Raw genomic sequence first — 16,289 nt, forward strand, 5'->3', positions numbered from 1 at the left:
AAATTCTAAATGACTGAATTCATTTGAAATTGGGCTCATTGATATATTTTAACATATATATTTGAGAAGTTCAATATAAGACAAGCAAAAGAATGTGCTTTTTTAGAATTTGCAGAGGGCCGATTCAAAATGGCCTGTGGGCCACATTTGGCCCCAGGGCCGTAGTTAGGACACCCCTGTGCTAAAAGATCACTTTCACCACTGAGCTACGTTTGTGTCCATTTCTAGGTATTACTCATGTATATTTATTTCATGCTACTGTATTTATATCCCTCTACATTTTATAGGCTAATATCGCACTTAAGCAGTAATTAGAGGGCAGCATTAAAGATTGAAAAAAATCCAAACGAAGCCCCATGTCTGCAGAGTACTTCAAATGTAGCTACATTGTTTGCATTTAGCTTTTAATACTCCCTTACCCCGGGGTTGATGAAATTCTTTTCTTAAATCGCCCTTTCACTATTAGAACATTTTTATATTGTTATCTTGTTACTTCTTCTTCTAGCTATTAATACACAAATGTTAAAGTTCAATTGGTAATGCATGGTAACATCTGTATCATAAAGTATCTCCATTTACTGTCCAGTAAAAGTTGACAAAATAATATAGCAGGGTTGAAAAAAAGTTTTTATTTTAATGGAGGACACATTTTCAAGTTACACTGGCAAGTACAGCAAAAGCAACATCTCAGATACAGACAAGTGGGATACAGTTGTCCAAGGAAAAGTACAAAATCTATCTTAACATTTACCCCGCTCAAGCCTGGCAAATATTTACTAGCGAAACATAAACACTCCATTACTATTCCATTAGGTCGAATAAAGGCATGACATTATTATGCCATAACAATTTACAGTCAAAATAAAGTCTACTGTTTTGCAGAATCTGCAGAATAAAACCGCTTACTAACAGATATGGATGTTCTTTTAGTTCCTGCATTAGTGCTGAGAAAAGTAGATCAGTCCGACTTTCCTAAAATAATGAAACTCCTACCCAAGCAGGTTAATGTAGGAGCTTCTGAGAGAAAATGTACAATGTGTACGCATGTAAAAGTAGGTGTGAAAACACAGCTTGAAGCAGCGATGATAAAAAACCACCAGGGACTGGTAGACCGTTCTGTCATAAAAACATTTTTCTTCCGCCTTTGTGAGGTCACGCAGATTAACGGCGCCTGAAGGCTCGGGAGATTCTCCAAGCGTTGGGTTCCTCGTAGCGGTTGTACAGAGGCTCGAGGCGCTGTTGTTTCTTCTGCTTGCTGAGGCGCGTGGGGTCGGACACTTTGAAGAAGGCAGGCGAAAACTCCACCAGCCAGCGGGGGTCGATGGTGGTCACCTCCCGCATGTACTCCTTGGTGGTCAGCACCAACTCGTGGTACACAACCCTGAGGAAAACAAGAGGCAAGACGTCACATGGCCGTTTTTTAAAATGACATATTAAAACACATTAGGTCTTACATGACTAATAAAGAGGTTGAGCTGATGTGTTGTCTTACCACTCAGGCTGGCGGTTGAACAGAGCACTGGAGGGGTGGATATACACAACTTGTTGGTCTATAAGGGTGCGGTAACCTTCCTGAGGATCCTTTTTGGCAGCATTCCTGAAGAAGCCACTGCAGATGGCTTTCTGGACCCGTACTGTGGCCTTACCACACGATACCACGTCCAGTTTATGTCTGATGACGAGAGAGCATGTTGGAGGTTTGTGAGCAACAAGAAAGATATAAACCCACTTCAAACAATTTGAAGTGGGTTGTGTGCGCTACTTTTTAGAAAGAGTAGAAACTAAGCAATGTATTGATGTGTGCTAGGGCAGAACCAAAGGTATTTAAGCCACCTAAAAAAAACATTTAAAGTATTAACTATATTAAAAAGGTTTGCACCACTTTTCCCTGCCATCAGAAAGCTCTTTCTCACGGGGAACAAAGGCCATTATTGATGCACTGCTCAGAGTCCATTGACAAAAACTTGCAAAACTTTGTCTTATGCAATTAGTTGGTTTGTTTGTGTTATTGTGTATATTTTAAAAGGCGTAGCACAGATTTCACCAAAGCTACACAATAACATAAAGTAAATCATAAGGTGATGGGGGAACAACAACTCCTGGGTTCTGACAGGTATAGTTTCTGTTTTTGTCACTGGAGATTGGTGTCTTGAAGAGCACAGTTAACAGCTTCAGTTCCCGTCAGAAAAGGCGTGTGACAGCAGGGGAAAATGGTAAACTCATTCTAAATATAATTAAGATTAGTTGGCTATATAGCTGACTGTTCCTCCAAACTGAGGATGTTATTTCAGATCTGGTGCTCACGTGTGTTGCAGTTCTGCCTGTATTTCATACCTGTCCATGATACCCAGCATCTGCTTGCGGATGTCCTGGGCTCTGCGTAGGGAGCGAGCCTGGATGAAGTTCTCATAACACCAGGGGTTGGAGAACTTGTTGTTCTTCCAGGAGTTGTAGACAGCCAGCAGGGTCAGGTGGTCTCCCTCAGGCTGATGAAACTTTGCCTTCTTCTGGTCTGCCAGGGCTTGCTTGTCCTTTAACATAAATACACAGCGTTATACATAATAAACAAAAGCTACATATATATATTTTTTATATCCCTTTTATAGAAACCTGCTCACTACAAGACATACCTTAGGCCTGTAGAAGACATTCTGTACAGACAGCATGGAGACGATGGTGAGCATCTCTTCACTGCAGCCCAGATGGACGGACATGATCAACATCTTACACAGCATGGGCTCCAGAGGAAACTCCGCCATCTAGGAGACAGATGCAGGGAGAAAGGAAAGTCAGAAATAATTGAACCATACTTAAAATGGAAGGGCATGATAAATGATGTGTTTATTCAAACTACAAAGAGCACCAATGAGATTCGATGTAGATTTGTTCTTTTCATCTTTGCAAAGGGAAACCCAAAGTAAAAGCATCCCTCACCCTTCTTCCCAGCCGTGTGAGTAAGCCTTCATCATCCAGCGCTCCCAGAGTGTACAGCTGCTCCATGGCTGTGATCAGAGTCTCCATGGGGGGAGCGTCCATGAAGTCAAAGGACAGCAGGTCGTTGATGCCCATGGCCTGGTGAGGAAATATAAGTAGAGGGAAAACACCAATGTATCATTTTATTTTATTTCACTAATAGTCAAAAACATTCAATTAAAATGGAGGCAGTAAACATTCGGTCTCCAAGACTACACAAAGAATACATTTAATTAAGGATTAAAAGTAAGCATAACATGTTGGCTGCTCACCTTCAGAGAGAGCACAGTGCTGGCCAAGTTGGTTCTCTGGATCTCAGGCACGTTGGTGGTCAGCATCTCGTCTCTGTAGGCTCTCTCAGTGTAGAGCCGGTAAGTCTTCCCGGGGCCCGTTCTGCCAGCTCGACCCGCCCTCTGCTTGGCCTGGGCCTGGAAAACAGATTTAAACAATTCAGTAAGATAGCCAATTGCTTCGCATACATATGCTGCATAGCAGAACGCATTTAGCATTCCTCCCCTGCAATACCAAGTACATCATAGATATACTGTTACCTGGGAGATGGGAGTCACCACCAGCTGGTCGATGCCAGTCTTTGAGTTGTACACTTTCTGCTTCACAAAGCCAGGGTCCACCACGTAGTAGATTCCATCGATGGTCAGAGAGGTCTCTGCAATGTTTGTGGCAATGACCACCTGAGGGGAGAAAAAAGATGATTCCACATTCCGGGAAAAACAAAGAAAGCAGCACAGAACAAAGCAGATGTTGAAAAAAGACTCACCTTTCTGCTGCCGGGGGGTGCGGGGTCAAAGATCCTGGTCTGCATCTCACTGGGCAGGGCAGAGTAAACTGGCAGAATGATCAGTTCAGGGACATCGGGACCCAGGGACTTCATTCTCTCGTACAGGATCTCACATGCGGTGTCAATCTCTTCCTGTCCCGTCAGAAACACCAGGACGTCCCCTGAATAAAGAACAGGGAGACAGATGGATCATGACATGGACTAGGTCTGCCTGGTGTGTGTGATTCAAACATTATAAAATCATACCTGGGGGTTCTGTCAGATGGATCTGCATGACTGTGATAAGACTGGCATCCAGGTAGTCCGTCTCAGGCTCCTTTGTGTAGAGAACCTCCACTGGGTAAGTTCTTCCTGGGATGGTGAAGATGGGCGCTTCATAGAAATACTGGGAGAACTTCACGGCGTCCAGTGTGGCTGATGTGACGATCAGCTTCATGTCCGTGCGTTTCATTACAGTCTGGGATAGACAAAAAACACTCAGCATCTCCTTTACCTATGTCTCACAAGTACCCCATCCTTTTCTCTCATGTGGCTTACCTTCTTGAGCAAACCAAAAAGCACATCAGTGTGGATTGTCCTCTCGTGAGCTTCATCCAACATAATGATGGCGTACTGGCCCAATTCAGAGTCGATCAGACACTCTCTCAACAGCATACCGTCCGTCATGTACTTGATGACCGTCTCTGGGCTGGTGCAGTCCTCGAAACGGATGGTGTAACCCACCTGGAGCAAAAGAATAATTATATTGGCCTCGTTTAGATTAATCCAACTAATAGGTCCGTGCCGCTCTTTTTACATTCAGAGCTTTATTTGTGGTTGAAGGAATCTATAAAAAAACACTCAATTTGAAATGTTGTTCAACCGAATAAATTAATATAAATGTGGCTTGATAGTGTGTAGATACTGTAAGGACTAAAAGTAATTTACTTAAACAGTGCTACAGCCTGAGGGTGCTGGTAAGATTGCTGCTCCATTGCCACATTAATAAAACATTTTTTTTGCCAATCACTAAGTAAAGAAAAACAACTGACATTTCTTTCATTATACCATCAGCATGATTACCGAATGATAACACAAAAACGTAGGATCACTGACCTCTTGGCCTAGACAGCAACCGTACTCCTCAGAGACTCTCTTGGCCACGGACATGGCGGCCACACGACGGGGCTGCGTACAGCCGATCTTCCCCCGGGTGGTGTAGCCGGCCTCCGCCAGGTACTGAGTGATCTGCGTCGTCTTACCGGACCCCGTCTCTCCAATCACAATCAGGATCTGGTTGTCATGAACAGCCTGTGGCAGATTAAAAAAAAATGACATTACATTTTACAGGCTAGCCCTTGAATTTCTGAACTCATTCATGCACATTTGATCTTGAGAAAAGAACACCCATTTCTATAGGGATTGTTCACACTTCAGCAGCAGCAAATCAAACTAAATGTAATCTGCAATTAGCAGATGTTTCACTTCAACACTTTCACGTCAAAGTATGAATGTACTTGAGCATCAACATCTGCTTGTTAAATGACAACCCCATTCACAACAGAAATTTAAACTCCCCTGTGAAGCTTTCAATTAAAATCTGGGCAGAATCTCCCCTTGGGTTTGCTTTTTAAGCCTGTGACCAACCTGAATGAGCTGCTCCTTCAGTTTGTAGATGGGCAGACTTTCCCTCTGCTCCAGGATGGACATCGCGGTCTTCTTTCCATAGGAGGCCTTGTTGCCTCCAAAAGCATGCTTCTTCCACTCAGGGATGTCATTAGGCATCATCCCAATGCCTCTCATGTTAGCTGCAATCTGCCTGCCGTCAACTGGGAAAGAGGAGAATAATTGTGATTGATAATGATGAAAAAAGATTGGTTATTTGTAAGTGAAAAGGATAAGCTGTCATATCAAGGGTGTGTGCTGCACAGACAATAATTGTTACAATGGCAGTGAGTCCTCCCAGATTAAGCTAAACCTGCTCCAATTTGTAAACTGATGTTTTGAAACACTTTGAGCATGGCGATTCAGATTTAGTTGTTTTATTCTTTGTTCACAGGACGCATGCAAGAACAACAACGTTTTCACTTCAACAGGTAACACTGAGTGAGAAATGGACACATAAATAGTCATTTTGGGCCTGATACTTAACACTTAAACTAAATCCCATCACACCCGCAGCTACATCGCTTCCAGATCTGCATGGTTATGGCAGGAAAATGCCCACTATTGGAAACTGTTTCAACCACCTCGGGCCATGGAGGGGATACGAGAACAATGAAGCATGGCAAGATCCTTTCATCCGGCCAGATCTGGGTCTGCAGGAAACCAGATAGCATCTCCAGCACTGGCAGGCCTGAGGAGGGCTGCCTGCCATTATGAGGCAATGTCTAATTTCTGGCACAGACCGGGCTGTGGTTTTAATAAAGAGGGGCAAAGATAAAACTGAAAAAATCTCTTTCATCTTTTCTTTTAACACACTCAGTTTAAATAGAAAGAAATAGATCTAAAAAGGCAGAGGTTTAAATGATCAATATGCTAATTACCAGCTGGGTTTTTATTGCATACACTATTTGAGGAATCACACCTCAGCATCTGTGTGGTAGAAATAATTTAATATGCACATCTAATGGGTTTCTTACCATCTGGCAGAGGGTCCACCCAGTGTTTATTCAGCCCCATGGGGATGGAGTCCATCTCTGCCTCTCGTGCCGCCTGCTTCAGCTCCCGCCTCTCCTTAGCCAGAGCGCTCTGCATCATGGCCGCTTGAGACAGAGAGCCATCTGGATTCTATGGGCAGAGGGAAACAATTTCATTTCATTAAGCCATCAAAGCTGTGTACATTTACATTTACTGCAACGGTTTGTTAAACAGCTCACAAGTCAGATAAAAGAGCAAACACTTTTGGTGCTGCTGAAGATTGATGCTGAACTGTAAAAAGCAGCTGTGGATGGAGCGTCACTGATCTCTGTATATTCAGCTAGACGTGTGATGATCTGTTTTGCATAGGCCGTACCTTGACAATCTTGACAGGGCTCATGTCCATGCTCTGTTTGGTGTGTCCCCTCAGGAATGGGGGTTCTTCTTCAACCAGCTCAATTTCCAAATCTTCATCTGAATGGCAGAGAACAAGGTAAACCTAAGAGGGGTCATCTCATCCAAAAGTTATTATTCATAAAGAAAAATGGAGGTCTGGGAGTGTGCAGCCATGCTGGTGTCTCTGAGAGGCTTTACTTAGGCACAGTGATGCTATGAGCTAAACAATAACAGCAGCACGCTAACATGCTGCGGTACATTTTTATTTTAATTGAGTGTGTTAGCTAAATTGGAATCACGTTAAAATCGTTTCACTTATGGGACATCCTCAAAACGCGCATAAGAGTATTTATGTGCGTCTAAGCCTTGTGTGTTTTCTTTAAATAAAAATTTTTTTGTTATTAAAGTGGTTCTCTAATGCGTTGGAAAAGGTTATTCCTTACCCTCTTCATCATCAACTTTAGGAAGAATTCCTGTCTCGTCATCAAAATCAGGGAACTCTTCTTTGGACAACACGTTGGCTGCTATCATCTGAGAGCAAAAAACAAGAATGATTATTGGCATGTGATAAATATCAGCAAAAGCTATTCAGGGTTTTTCCTCAAAGCAGCTTCTTCCACCTTGGTGTGTGCAGAAATCTTTAGAGTATGGACCCACCTGTTTGATCTCCCACTTCTCTGGGTCAGAAATCTTGGTGAGCCTCTTGCGCTCCAGGGTGTCGTCCTGCTCCATTTCGGGGACGTGGCCGAGGTTCAGGTTGCTCGGCCGATCGGGGTTCCTCATGGTGATCTCCTCCCCTCCGTCAGGGCCCACGTTCCTCCTCCGGTTGGGGTTCAGGTCTTCTCCTGTCTCCTGGTCCACATCCTGGCAAAAAAAGGAGTACAACATTAGGCCATTAACATAATGAAAATTCGGGGAGACATCAGTCCTGCCTGAGAGGAAATCCTCTGCTGATAAAACATAATGATTCCCAATATCCTCTCCAAATATCTCAGAGCAGCTTTATTGCTCATTTAAATGATAATGACTTTCTGGCTCCAACAATTACTTGCTCTGACACAAATGATTATCAGATGAAATTAAAAACACACGCATATCATTTAAAATCTCCACCAATTGTGCTATCAAGATCTACATTTTCCAACACAAAGAAATTTAAAATATTCATTTAGTATTCTCTACACACACATTTCAGTCCATTTATTTTACCTGTGCTTACGATTAACTTGACAGAATTCAGTTTAATAACGCGTTCTTCTTACCTTCATACTGAGGCTGGTCTTGGAGCCGGTGAATGAGAGCACCTTGATCTTGACTCTTTGGCCTTTGCTGACAACATCAGCAACATTGGCCACACGGCCCTCTCTGCGCAGCTCGGAAATATGGACCAAACCCTCCCATCGTTTCCTGCATACAAGGAAAAACATGATGGACTTTAATAGTAGAATTAACAGATTGAAATATGCAGCCACTCCCTGGTAACTCATGGTACATTATGCATCATACAAATGCAAACCGAGCACAGGTCTGAGCAGTTGCAATACATTTACAGAATTGATTCCAGGGAGTTAGGCAACGTTGCACTTTGGGGATGTTATACTGACCTTAGTCCCTCCAGCTGAACAAAGCATCCAAACTGCATGATACTGGTGACTTTGCCATTGTATATGTCACCGACAGAAGGCTCCTCAGGTGGTGGGCGGTCCACGTGTTTGTCTTTCCAGCGGTCAGAGTCTTTGTCTTGGTCTTTTTCGGGACTATACGAGCGCTCAGTCAAGCGGATAGATTTTTCTCTTCTTTTTCCGCGATCTCTGTCTCTATCTCTGTCTCCATCTCTATGGCGTTCACGATCCCTGGAGCGAGACCTGGACCTTGAGCGATGCCGTCTCTTCCTGTCCCGATCCCTGTCCCGATCCCTGTCGCGATCCCTGTCGCGATCACGGTCTCTATCTCTGTGTCTGTCCCGCTCTCTGCTTTTGCTGCGACTTCGGCTTTGGCGTCTGCTCTTTTCTGACCTGCAAATGAAGTATAAAAAGTTTTAAAAAGTAAATACCACAAGCCAAGTTCACATGTAATGAAAAAAGAATAATGTGATCGTATAAATGCCATATGTTGTGTTTTGTTTTCTAGACTTAAAGCAACATCAGATACTGGTACAATCTCACCATCAATCATTTCAAGAGGGCAAATAAAAATGTGACCTCGGCTGTTTTACCTGCTCTTGCTGCTTTTGGTGTCTGATCCACTGACACTGGGCATAAACATCTCCAGCGCTTTCATGGCATCAGCAGCTACTTTCACATCATCTTCATCTAGTAGCTTCTAAGAAAGTCAATTAAACAAAAACTATTTGCCTCACAGTAGCATTACATTTCACCAGTTTACATATTTTTTCAGTTATGACATTAGTAAATGATGTGTAACCGGTGAGTGCACACAGCAGAATAGTGTGATGTTCAATCCTTTCAAATTGTTATTAACATATCACAGCATAAATAGTAATAGTGGGATTACAAGCCAAAGTTATACCTCGACAAATAATGTGTTGAAGTAACATACCTTTGGCACTGGTTCATCAGCTCTACACAATGCAGGAAACAGCTCCTTCAGCTTTTCCTTTTCCGTCTTCGGCTTGACTAAAGTTTCAGTGGCTGAAAATTAAAAGTTATTCATAAATTATAGTTTGTATAATAGACAAGGGAGAAATAAATTACGGTACTTCAATATCACATTGTACAAGGGAAGTACACACATGTAGCTATAGATTAAAACAACATGAACAAGGTTCAAGTGAATGATACACATTAGTCTTCTTTAGATTGTTAGTTACATGGCATAAATAAAATGTCCCCCTATTTTGCAGAGAAACTATTACCTTACACTGACTATTTGATGATCTTTTCTTACTTGTATGTTTACTAAAATGTGAGGTCAAGAGGTACTTAGTTGATGCATTTAACTACAGCAAACTGTTACATTTGCAGCTCAGCTGTTGAATAGAAATATTGGCAACTTTGTTCGGCTTGTTGTCAACGTGTGGACGTTAGGAAGATTGGGGGATCCTTTAAGAAATAAGGAAAAGATGACAGAAACTCACCTTTACTCATAGATGCTTTGGATGGAGGACGCATTGTCTGGATGAGCCGGAGCAAATTACCGATGAGAGAATCCTACAATGAACACCACAAAAAACGGTAACCAACCCGATTAGTCACCACGTACAAGTTAGCTAGCGCTGGATGTTTATGTTAGCTTACAACGTGTAATGACTGTTAGCTTAACTTACTGTGAATTCGGCTCCATTTTGGAGCAAAAGAGCTTTAAAGCCATCGAACGTCGGCTGTTTTTCAGCAAGGTCGATGACAAATTCAGCTGCGAAAAAAATGACATAAGAATTGACAAATGAACAAGTTAACAGTCAAGAAAGTCAACTCCACTAAAAGTAAATTCTCAAAATGATAGTTTGTTGCTAAAAGCCCACGTTAAGTTACGGTTTGCGTGGCAAGAGTCCAGAACAAAAACCTGTAAACGTATCTATTAAAACAAGCCAGTTTACAGTTTACCGATAACAAGGTTGCTAGCTAACAACAGCTAGCTAGTTAGCGTCAGGTAGCTAGTGGGTTAGCGGGAATAGTTCGTTTGGATCCCAAAACACTCACCTAAATCTTTGTCACTTATTCCCAGATGGTTGTCAAGCTCCGTGCAGACCTTGGACACCAAAGACAAATATTCAAGCTGCGAAAGCTCGTCAACTCCACCGTCTGCCATTCTCCACGAGTCTTATTTTGTTCAGAGTGTATAGACGCCAGCAGACATATTGGAAATTGGCAACTTCCACTTCCGTCTGCTTTTACGTCAGGAACGTAGGGGTTGCCAGTCGTAAACATTATCCCTTACTTACCGCACGATGGCGCTATAATTCCTAACAATGAATGTGCAATATCACCACTAGGGATGTGTCTCCACATGTAGGGTGTTTACTATGAAACATCAATGTGTCATTTGTCTTTGGGCAGCAGACAGTAAATATATGCTTTTATTAAGTGACCTTTCAACTCAAATGCATTTCTGAGGTATAAAGTTTCAACACAAAGTGAAATAAAGATATTATTTCTATTCATGTTAAAGTTGTTCCACAAAAGTTGGAAGTCAAGCAACATGACAAGGCCCAAGTCCTAACAGTCATTATGCAATTTTCATAATATACCCGACCTCACTAATCTCCGCAACTAGTGTTAAAATTCTTCCCGGAAGTGTGAAATGTGCAATAGCCCCGAATGGTATTAATGCCCATGGTTGAGGAAAACATTTTCAACAATCACATCTGGATGTAATTTTCAGGAGTCCACATACTCTAGGCCATGTAGCGTTTATCAAATTCTTACTTAGGAGACACAAGATACAAAGATTTGAGGGGGAAAAATCGAATTATAAGACATACTGTATGTTTTCCACTGAGCACAGTAGTAAAGCTATAAATCAAACCATGCAATCTTAAACTCTTCGCTCTGGCTCCCAATATGATTTTATCCGTGTTTCTATCTTGGCCGGTATACAAAAAGTCATTGCGTACAGTTGTGATTCATTGTTTTGCACTCACTAAGAGGTTTTTGACTCATGGAGACTTGGAAGTCTTACTGTGGGAGAGGTGTGTACCCTTAAATCAATACTGCATGTTGTACCACTTTGAATGTGCTGTCAGGGTCATTGTAATGTATTGTGTAAGGTGTATGGTGTTTATGCTGTCAGTATGCAGGCCAGAACAGGGAGGACATCCTTCCTCCCCTCATCCTGGGATGACCCTCCATCCACTGTAGCTCCCAGCACATCGTCATCTAGATAATCTAATCAAACAACACGCACTGTCCTCTGTCTGCTCACTCTACATATTGCCCTCTGTCAGTGTCTAGTCGGCGCTTTCCTCTTAGACCCCCTAGCTCTAATCTCCTTTTCAAATGTAATCCTCATTACCCAGCCATAATCATGCCACTTACAGTGTGTACTGTAGCAGGCTACTGCTTAATTCCTGATCTAGAAAACCCTTAGAAGTTCTTGCATGACTTCATGCTCTTGCATGCTCCAAAGAAGGAGTTAACCTATGAGATTATGTCTGCAAGTGTCATGCTACAGTATGTTACACTAGATAAGCACTGAACTCCTGTAATCTCTTCTAATTATTTTTGCTTCACTTGCTTGTCATCTCTCACATTCCCACTCATGCATCTTTGAAAGGACACAGTTTACATTTGTATGTCTTCCTGTTGACTCAGAAAGTAATGGTTTCTCTTAAAGAAGCATACATCCCATGAGGAGGCTTTACTTGGAAGTGCCACATGATCTTTTCTAAGTACATGTATTTTTCATCTTCCAAGTATTTCTCCCCCTTGCGCTCTCAAAAGTACATCCTAGAGCGGTTTTGCTATTGGACATTTATGTTTTGCCTACCATTAAAGAACATGTTTTCCCTCTATAAATCATTATAAAAAACACAGTTTGCATAAATATTACCTCAAATTATTTTCTGCCAATATTCATATGAGAAAAGTAACTACACTTTTGAGATAGCCTACTTGTGATTCACTTGAGTCTTTCAATTCTATGCATTTTACTATCCGTGTTTTGTCTGAAAACTATAGTTTGTAGTTATTTTGCATCTTCACATTAGTAATACAAATATGCTCTTAATGAATACATTATAATGATTTGTTATAGATGCAGCTAAATACATTAATATGCCAATAATTATAATCCAAACATACAAAGTTTCTTGTTCTAAAAGGAGCCATTTTGCAAAAGAAGTACTTTTACTCGCTGTACTTACAAGGATGTCAGTACAAATGATGCTAATACTTAGTCATCATTAATACTGGCCTTACAGAATAAAAGAGTACTTTAACAGTGTGGTATACAACACAAGTAAACAATCTGAAACGTATTCTTCTACACATTACCCTCATACTGTATACCATTTTAAAACCACCAATCATACAATCTCATTGTGAGGTTCAACACTGATATATGGGGATCAGGTCAGGCTGGGATCAGGTTCATGTTTAAAATGGTATGGGGTTAAGGTCAGGTCTGTGTGTGGGGCATCCAAGTTCCTACACACCATCACAAACACACCACTTCTCGGCCTGGCTTTGTGCTTGTGTACAATACATGTGTGTATTGTACACAAACAGGTGAAATCTGACCCTAAACTATTGCGTAGTTCTAAACCCTGGAGAGCCAGGTTAACTGCTTTCCCCTGCTTTCAGTCTTTATGGTAAGCAAAGACAACCACTTGCACTAGCTCCAAATATTTATCAGAAAATGTTGAGAGTATTCGTTAAAAAATACCTAAATGTTGTTAAGGAACCCAGCCCAAAACATTTTTTAAAAGCTCAGCAGTGTCCACATATTTATGGCCACATTGTGTATTTGGACAAATGTCCTTTTCATAATATTAGGTAATCAGCACCATCGTGATGTTGAAACAGGTGGCGCCATGCTGCTACATTAGATTAGGGCTCCAATGATTCATATAGAATCTATTTATTTTTTCTCTTTTACAATTACGCACGTTGCTAAGTATCCAGCCAATGTTTATGAGAAATGTTCCTCAAACAGCCCTGCACTCTTTCCTTCTGCCTCCCCTGTGTGGTGTAGGCTTCCAGGATCATGTGTACATTTTCACAGGCGGGGCCGTTTCAGGGCAGTCCCTTCACTGTGCCGTCCTCACCTGACCTGATTTAAATGAGGGAGGGAAATGTATGGCCAACGGGAAGGGGAGGGGGGTGGGCTCATGCTTACATAAGAGGCCTCTAATGCATACAGAGCACATGCTACATGTGCGTGGCTGTCCTTGGTGTTCTTTGGCGTGCAGTGATGAAACAAAAGAGGGGGAGACTGTGAGGATTAGACAGAATGAGAAATAGAGACGAGAAAGGAAAATGAGAACTACTGCTGGAGCTTACCCATGTTGGATTCTTTAGAAAGAGACAGAGAGAGGGAGACATGGGGGGAGGTATTAGTAGGCCGTTCTGCCTCCCTTGGGCCCCAGTACTTGGATTTGCATTCTTCTGCTCCACTGTCTTGGTAAACACATATGTTCATGTTTGCCTGAAGTTCTTTTTTGTTGTTGTTATAGAATAGAAAATAAACTGGGTTTCATAAAACGAACGTCCTGGCAGAACAAGATGTACTTTTGTGTGCATTTGTGTAGCTATGCATGTGAGAAAAGCCAGGGTTGGAAGGAAAAGGGTGTCTTCAAACAGTCCTCGAGATTCGAGCATTTACTGAAATTGACAGCACAGCTGGCTGCAATGTTCTCCTGCTGCTGAGTGGAAAATTCCTGCCATGACGGAGCATGAAGTGTGTGCATGTGAGAGAGGGAGAGGGGGTGTGCGCATGACACACACATGAGACAGGGAGGAAAGGAGGAGAGCGATCCAAGGGGGCTGGGCTATCGTCCAGACAGCTAGCGAGGGATTGGTTGGCGGAAAAGCTGCCTTTGTGAGATCACAGCCCCCACAACAGCTTCCACCCACATGGTGGACTTCATGTGAAAAGAGCCACCCTGCCCACACAAAGTTTATAAGAAAACCCTGTGTTCTTCAGGAAGTGCCACCATCAAGTCATTCACATCACCTGCTTCACTGAAGTACACCCAATTACACTTCTCTGTAGGAGTCCGAGTGGCCCTTTCACCGGTGGACCGCAACAGCTATTCTTTATGTACTGTACAGTTGAGTGAATAACCTTTATAACCATGCTGTCGAAGTAGAACTTCAGCCACAAAATGATCATTGGTGTATCAAAGGCTCACCCTGTGTGTACCTCAAAGAAAACTTTTTCCTGCACGTCTGCACGAGGGAAGGTTGCTGAATTTAAGTAAAAGTTAAGTTTATGTGTTAATTAAGAATTTCTAATCTTTATAACTGCACTTATTAATATTTGTATGTCAACACTGCTTAAAAATGACTATATGCAGCATTATGAGTTGACTATGAGCGATTTAGTGTCTTTTAGCTCATTATTTTTGTTCTACGGCCTGCTTCTAATTTGTTTCAGTCTCATCAGCGCTGTTTCCCAAAGAAGCAGGTAGCTTCAAAAAATGAATCAAAAAACACTCTTATTCATTACATTAAATAAAATGTTTGGGTCAGTAGAATACTTATTTTTTGTCCACTGGAGTTCATGGGCATACCGTGTATCCCCTCAGATTTTTGTATTATTTTTCTACTATTTAAATCATATTTGCAATGTATAAGAGTTACTCTTATACATTACTTTTCTGCAGATATTCATTTATAATCTTGTACTCTGCTGCACACAGTTTAATCATAGCTGCTTGTTTTAAAGTTATTGAAAGTTCACATTTTACTATCTTTATCGTTTCACCACCAGATGGTGATACACTGTCAGACTGGTCCCATCACCCTCATGTGACCCTTTACAGCCTGCCTCATCACTGGAGACCTTTGCTCCATATCCTCTACACTGCCTTGTGTCACAGGTCAGACCCCAACTATGATCCTTGTAATCACAAGAAACCACTAAATAAAAACTCTTCGATATTAAATCCCATTTTTCGTGGTACATTTTTTGCCTCATAGACATATTACATCTCTGGAGTAATAATATATGGTTTAAGTTGCCACATCACAGCTGATGACAGGCTTTTCACACATTTGCTGCACTGCTTGGTTGCTAATCCAAATTGCCCCGACTCGCAGAAAAAGCTGGGATCATACACCCATGACATGAGGATTTACAAGGTAGGTGCAATAATTTGGATTTTTATTCCAGAGTGAAAGAACATTCTGGAGCTCACTGAGGGGTGACAACACATCCGCACACAGATTTTTTGGGGCCAACAGCTTTCCCATCTGTGACGACAAATCTTTTTGGTTGAGGAACTAGCAGCAGGCATAGCCTCACGACCAGCTGTCTCTCACAGGGGAACGTCAGGGCCCTCTGAGACATTTGATTTGATCTGTCAATAAGTCTGACAGGATGGGCTGATGAACTGAGCAGTGCTGCCAGCGGCCTCTCTCCACCCCGACACTGATGTGACCAGACAAACCTTGTTTTCTTCTCATTTAGCCATTATTCCAGCCCAGCGACTCTACATCCTTCTGTTGCCGCTACTGTAGAGCATTGTTTTTCAAATTATGCAAATATTTTTCACCAAATGGAGGTGCATATCTGCGGCAAACATTGCTGGCCCAATGCAAATAGGATTCAGAGCTCATCTTGGATTATGCTACATGGGGGACATTAGCATTTTCATCTATTATTACTGAAACATGCTTCAGGAGAGTTTTAAAGTGTTAGTGCAGAGATAATGCATCTTTTATATTGGCCAAATGATGATTTGACACAGTTAACTTGTTATGATGCATACCACGAAACAGGATTTTCTTATTTACAATAAATCCAGCACATTATCTTCAATTTCATCAATCTGGATTCAGTCATGATAGAGCCATTTCTTTTTTATTCCCATGTACAGTGA

General features: G+C 41.9%; 1 protein-coding gene across 1 annotated transcript; it reads right to left on the bottom strand.

The window, feature by feature from the left end:
• Nucleotides 1-614: 614 nt before the first annotated feature.
• Nucleotides 615-10,618, bottom strand: LOC134870874 (ATP-dependent RNA helicase DHX8). The gene is made up of 23 exons (XM_063893371.1): nucleotides 10,447-10,618; nucleotides 10,074-10,159; nucleotides 9,885-9,957; nucleotides 9,347-9,438; nucleotides 9,003-9,109; nucleotides 8,392-8,802; nucleotides 8,050-8,194; nucleotides 7,445-7,651; nucleotides 7,231-7,318; nucleotides 6,768-6,865; nucleotides 6,394-6,541; nucleotides 5,399-5,580; nucleotides 4,868-5,062; nucleotides 4,310-4,495; nucleotides 4,019-4,229; nucleotides 3,752-3,933; nucleotides 3,525-3,665; nucleotides 3,246-3,401; nucleotides 2,935-3,072; nucleotides 2,631-2,759; nucleotides 2,335-2,531; nucleotides 1,493-1,672; nucleotides 615-1,381 (listed from the first exon to the last, which is right to left on the bottom strand). The coding sequence occupies exons 1-23, from the start codon at nucleotides 10,553-10,555 to the stop codon at nucleotides 1,162-1,164; spliced, it is 3,681 nt and encodes a 1,226-aa protein (XP_063749441.1). The 5' UTR covers nucleotides 10,556-10,618; the 3' UTR covers nucleotides 615-1,161.
• Between the last annotated feature and the right edge of the window lie 5,671 nt (nucleotides 10,619-16,289).

Source organism: Eleginops maclovinus, chromosome 10 (assembly GCF_036324505.1).
Source record: "Eleginops maclovinus isolate JMC-PN-2008 ecotype Puerto Natales chromosome 10, JC_Emac_rtc_rv5, whole genome shotgun sequence".
Taxonomy (NCBI): domain Eukaryota; kingdom Metazoa; phylum Chordata; class Actinopteri; order Perciformes; family Eleginopidae; genus Eleginops; species Eleginops maclovinus.

Bases quoted from the DNA above. Each gene is read 5' to 3' on its own strand.
- LOC134870874 (XM_063893371.1), bottom strand. From the start codon at position 10,555: ATGGCAGACGGTGGAGTTGACGAGCTTTCGCAGCTTGAATATTTGTCT. The intron at 5,581-6,393 runs GTAAGAAACCCA...CCTCTTTCCCAG, and splicing joins GGTGGACCCTCTGCCAGATG to TTGACGGCAGGCAGATTGCA. The intron at 4,496-4,867 runs GTCAGTGATCCT...CTTTTGCTCCAG, and splicing joins GTTGCTGTCTAGGCCAAGAG to GTGGGTTACACCATCCGTTT.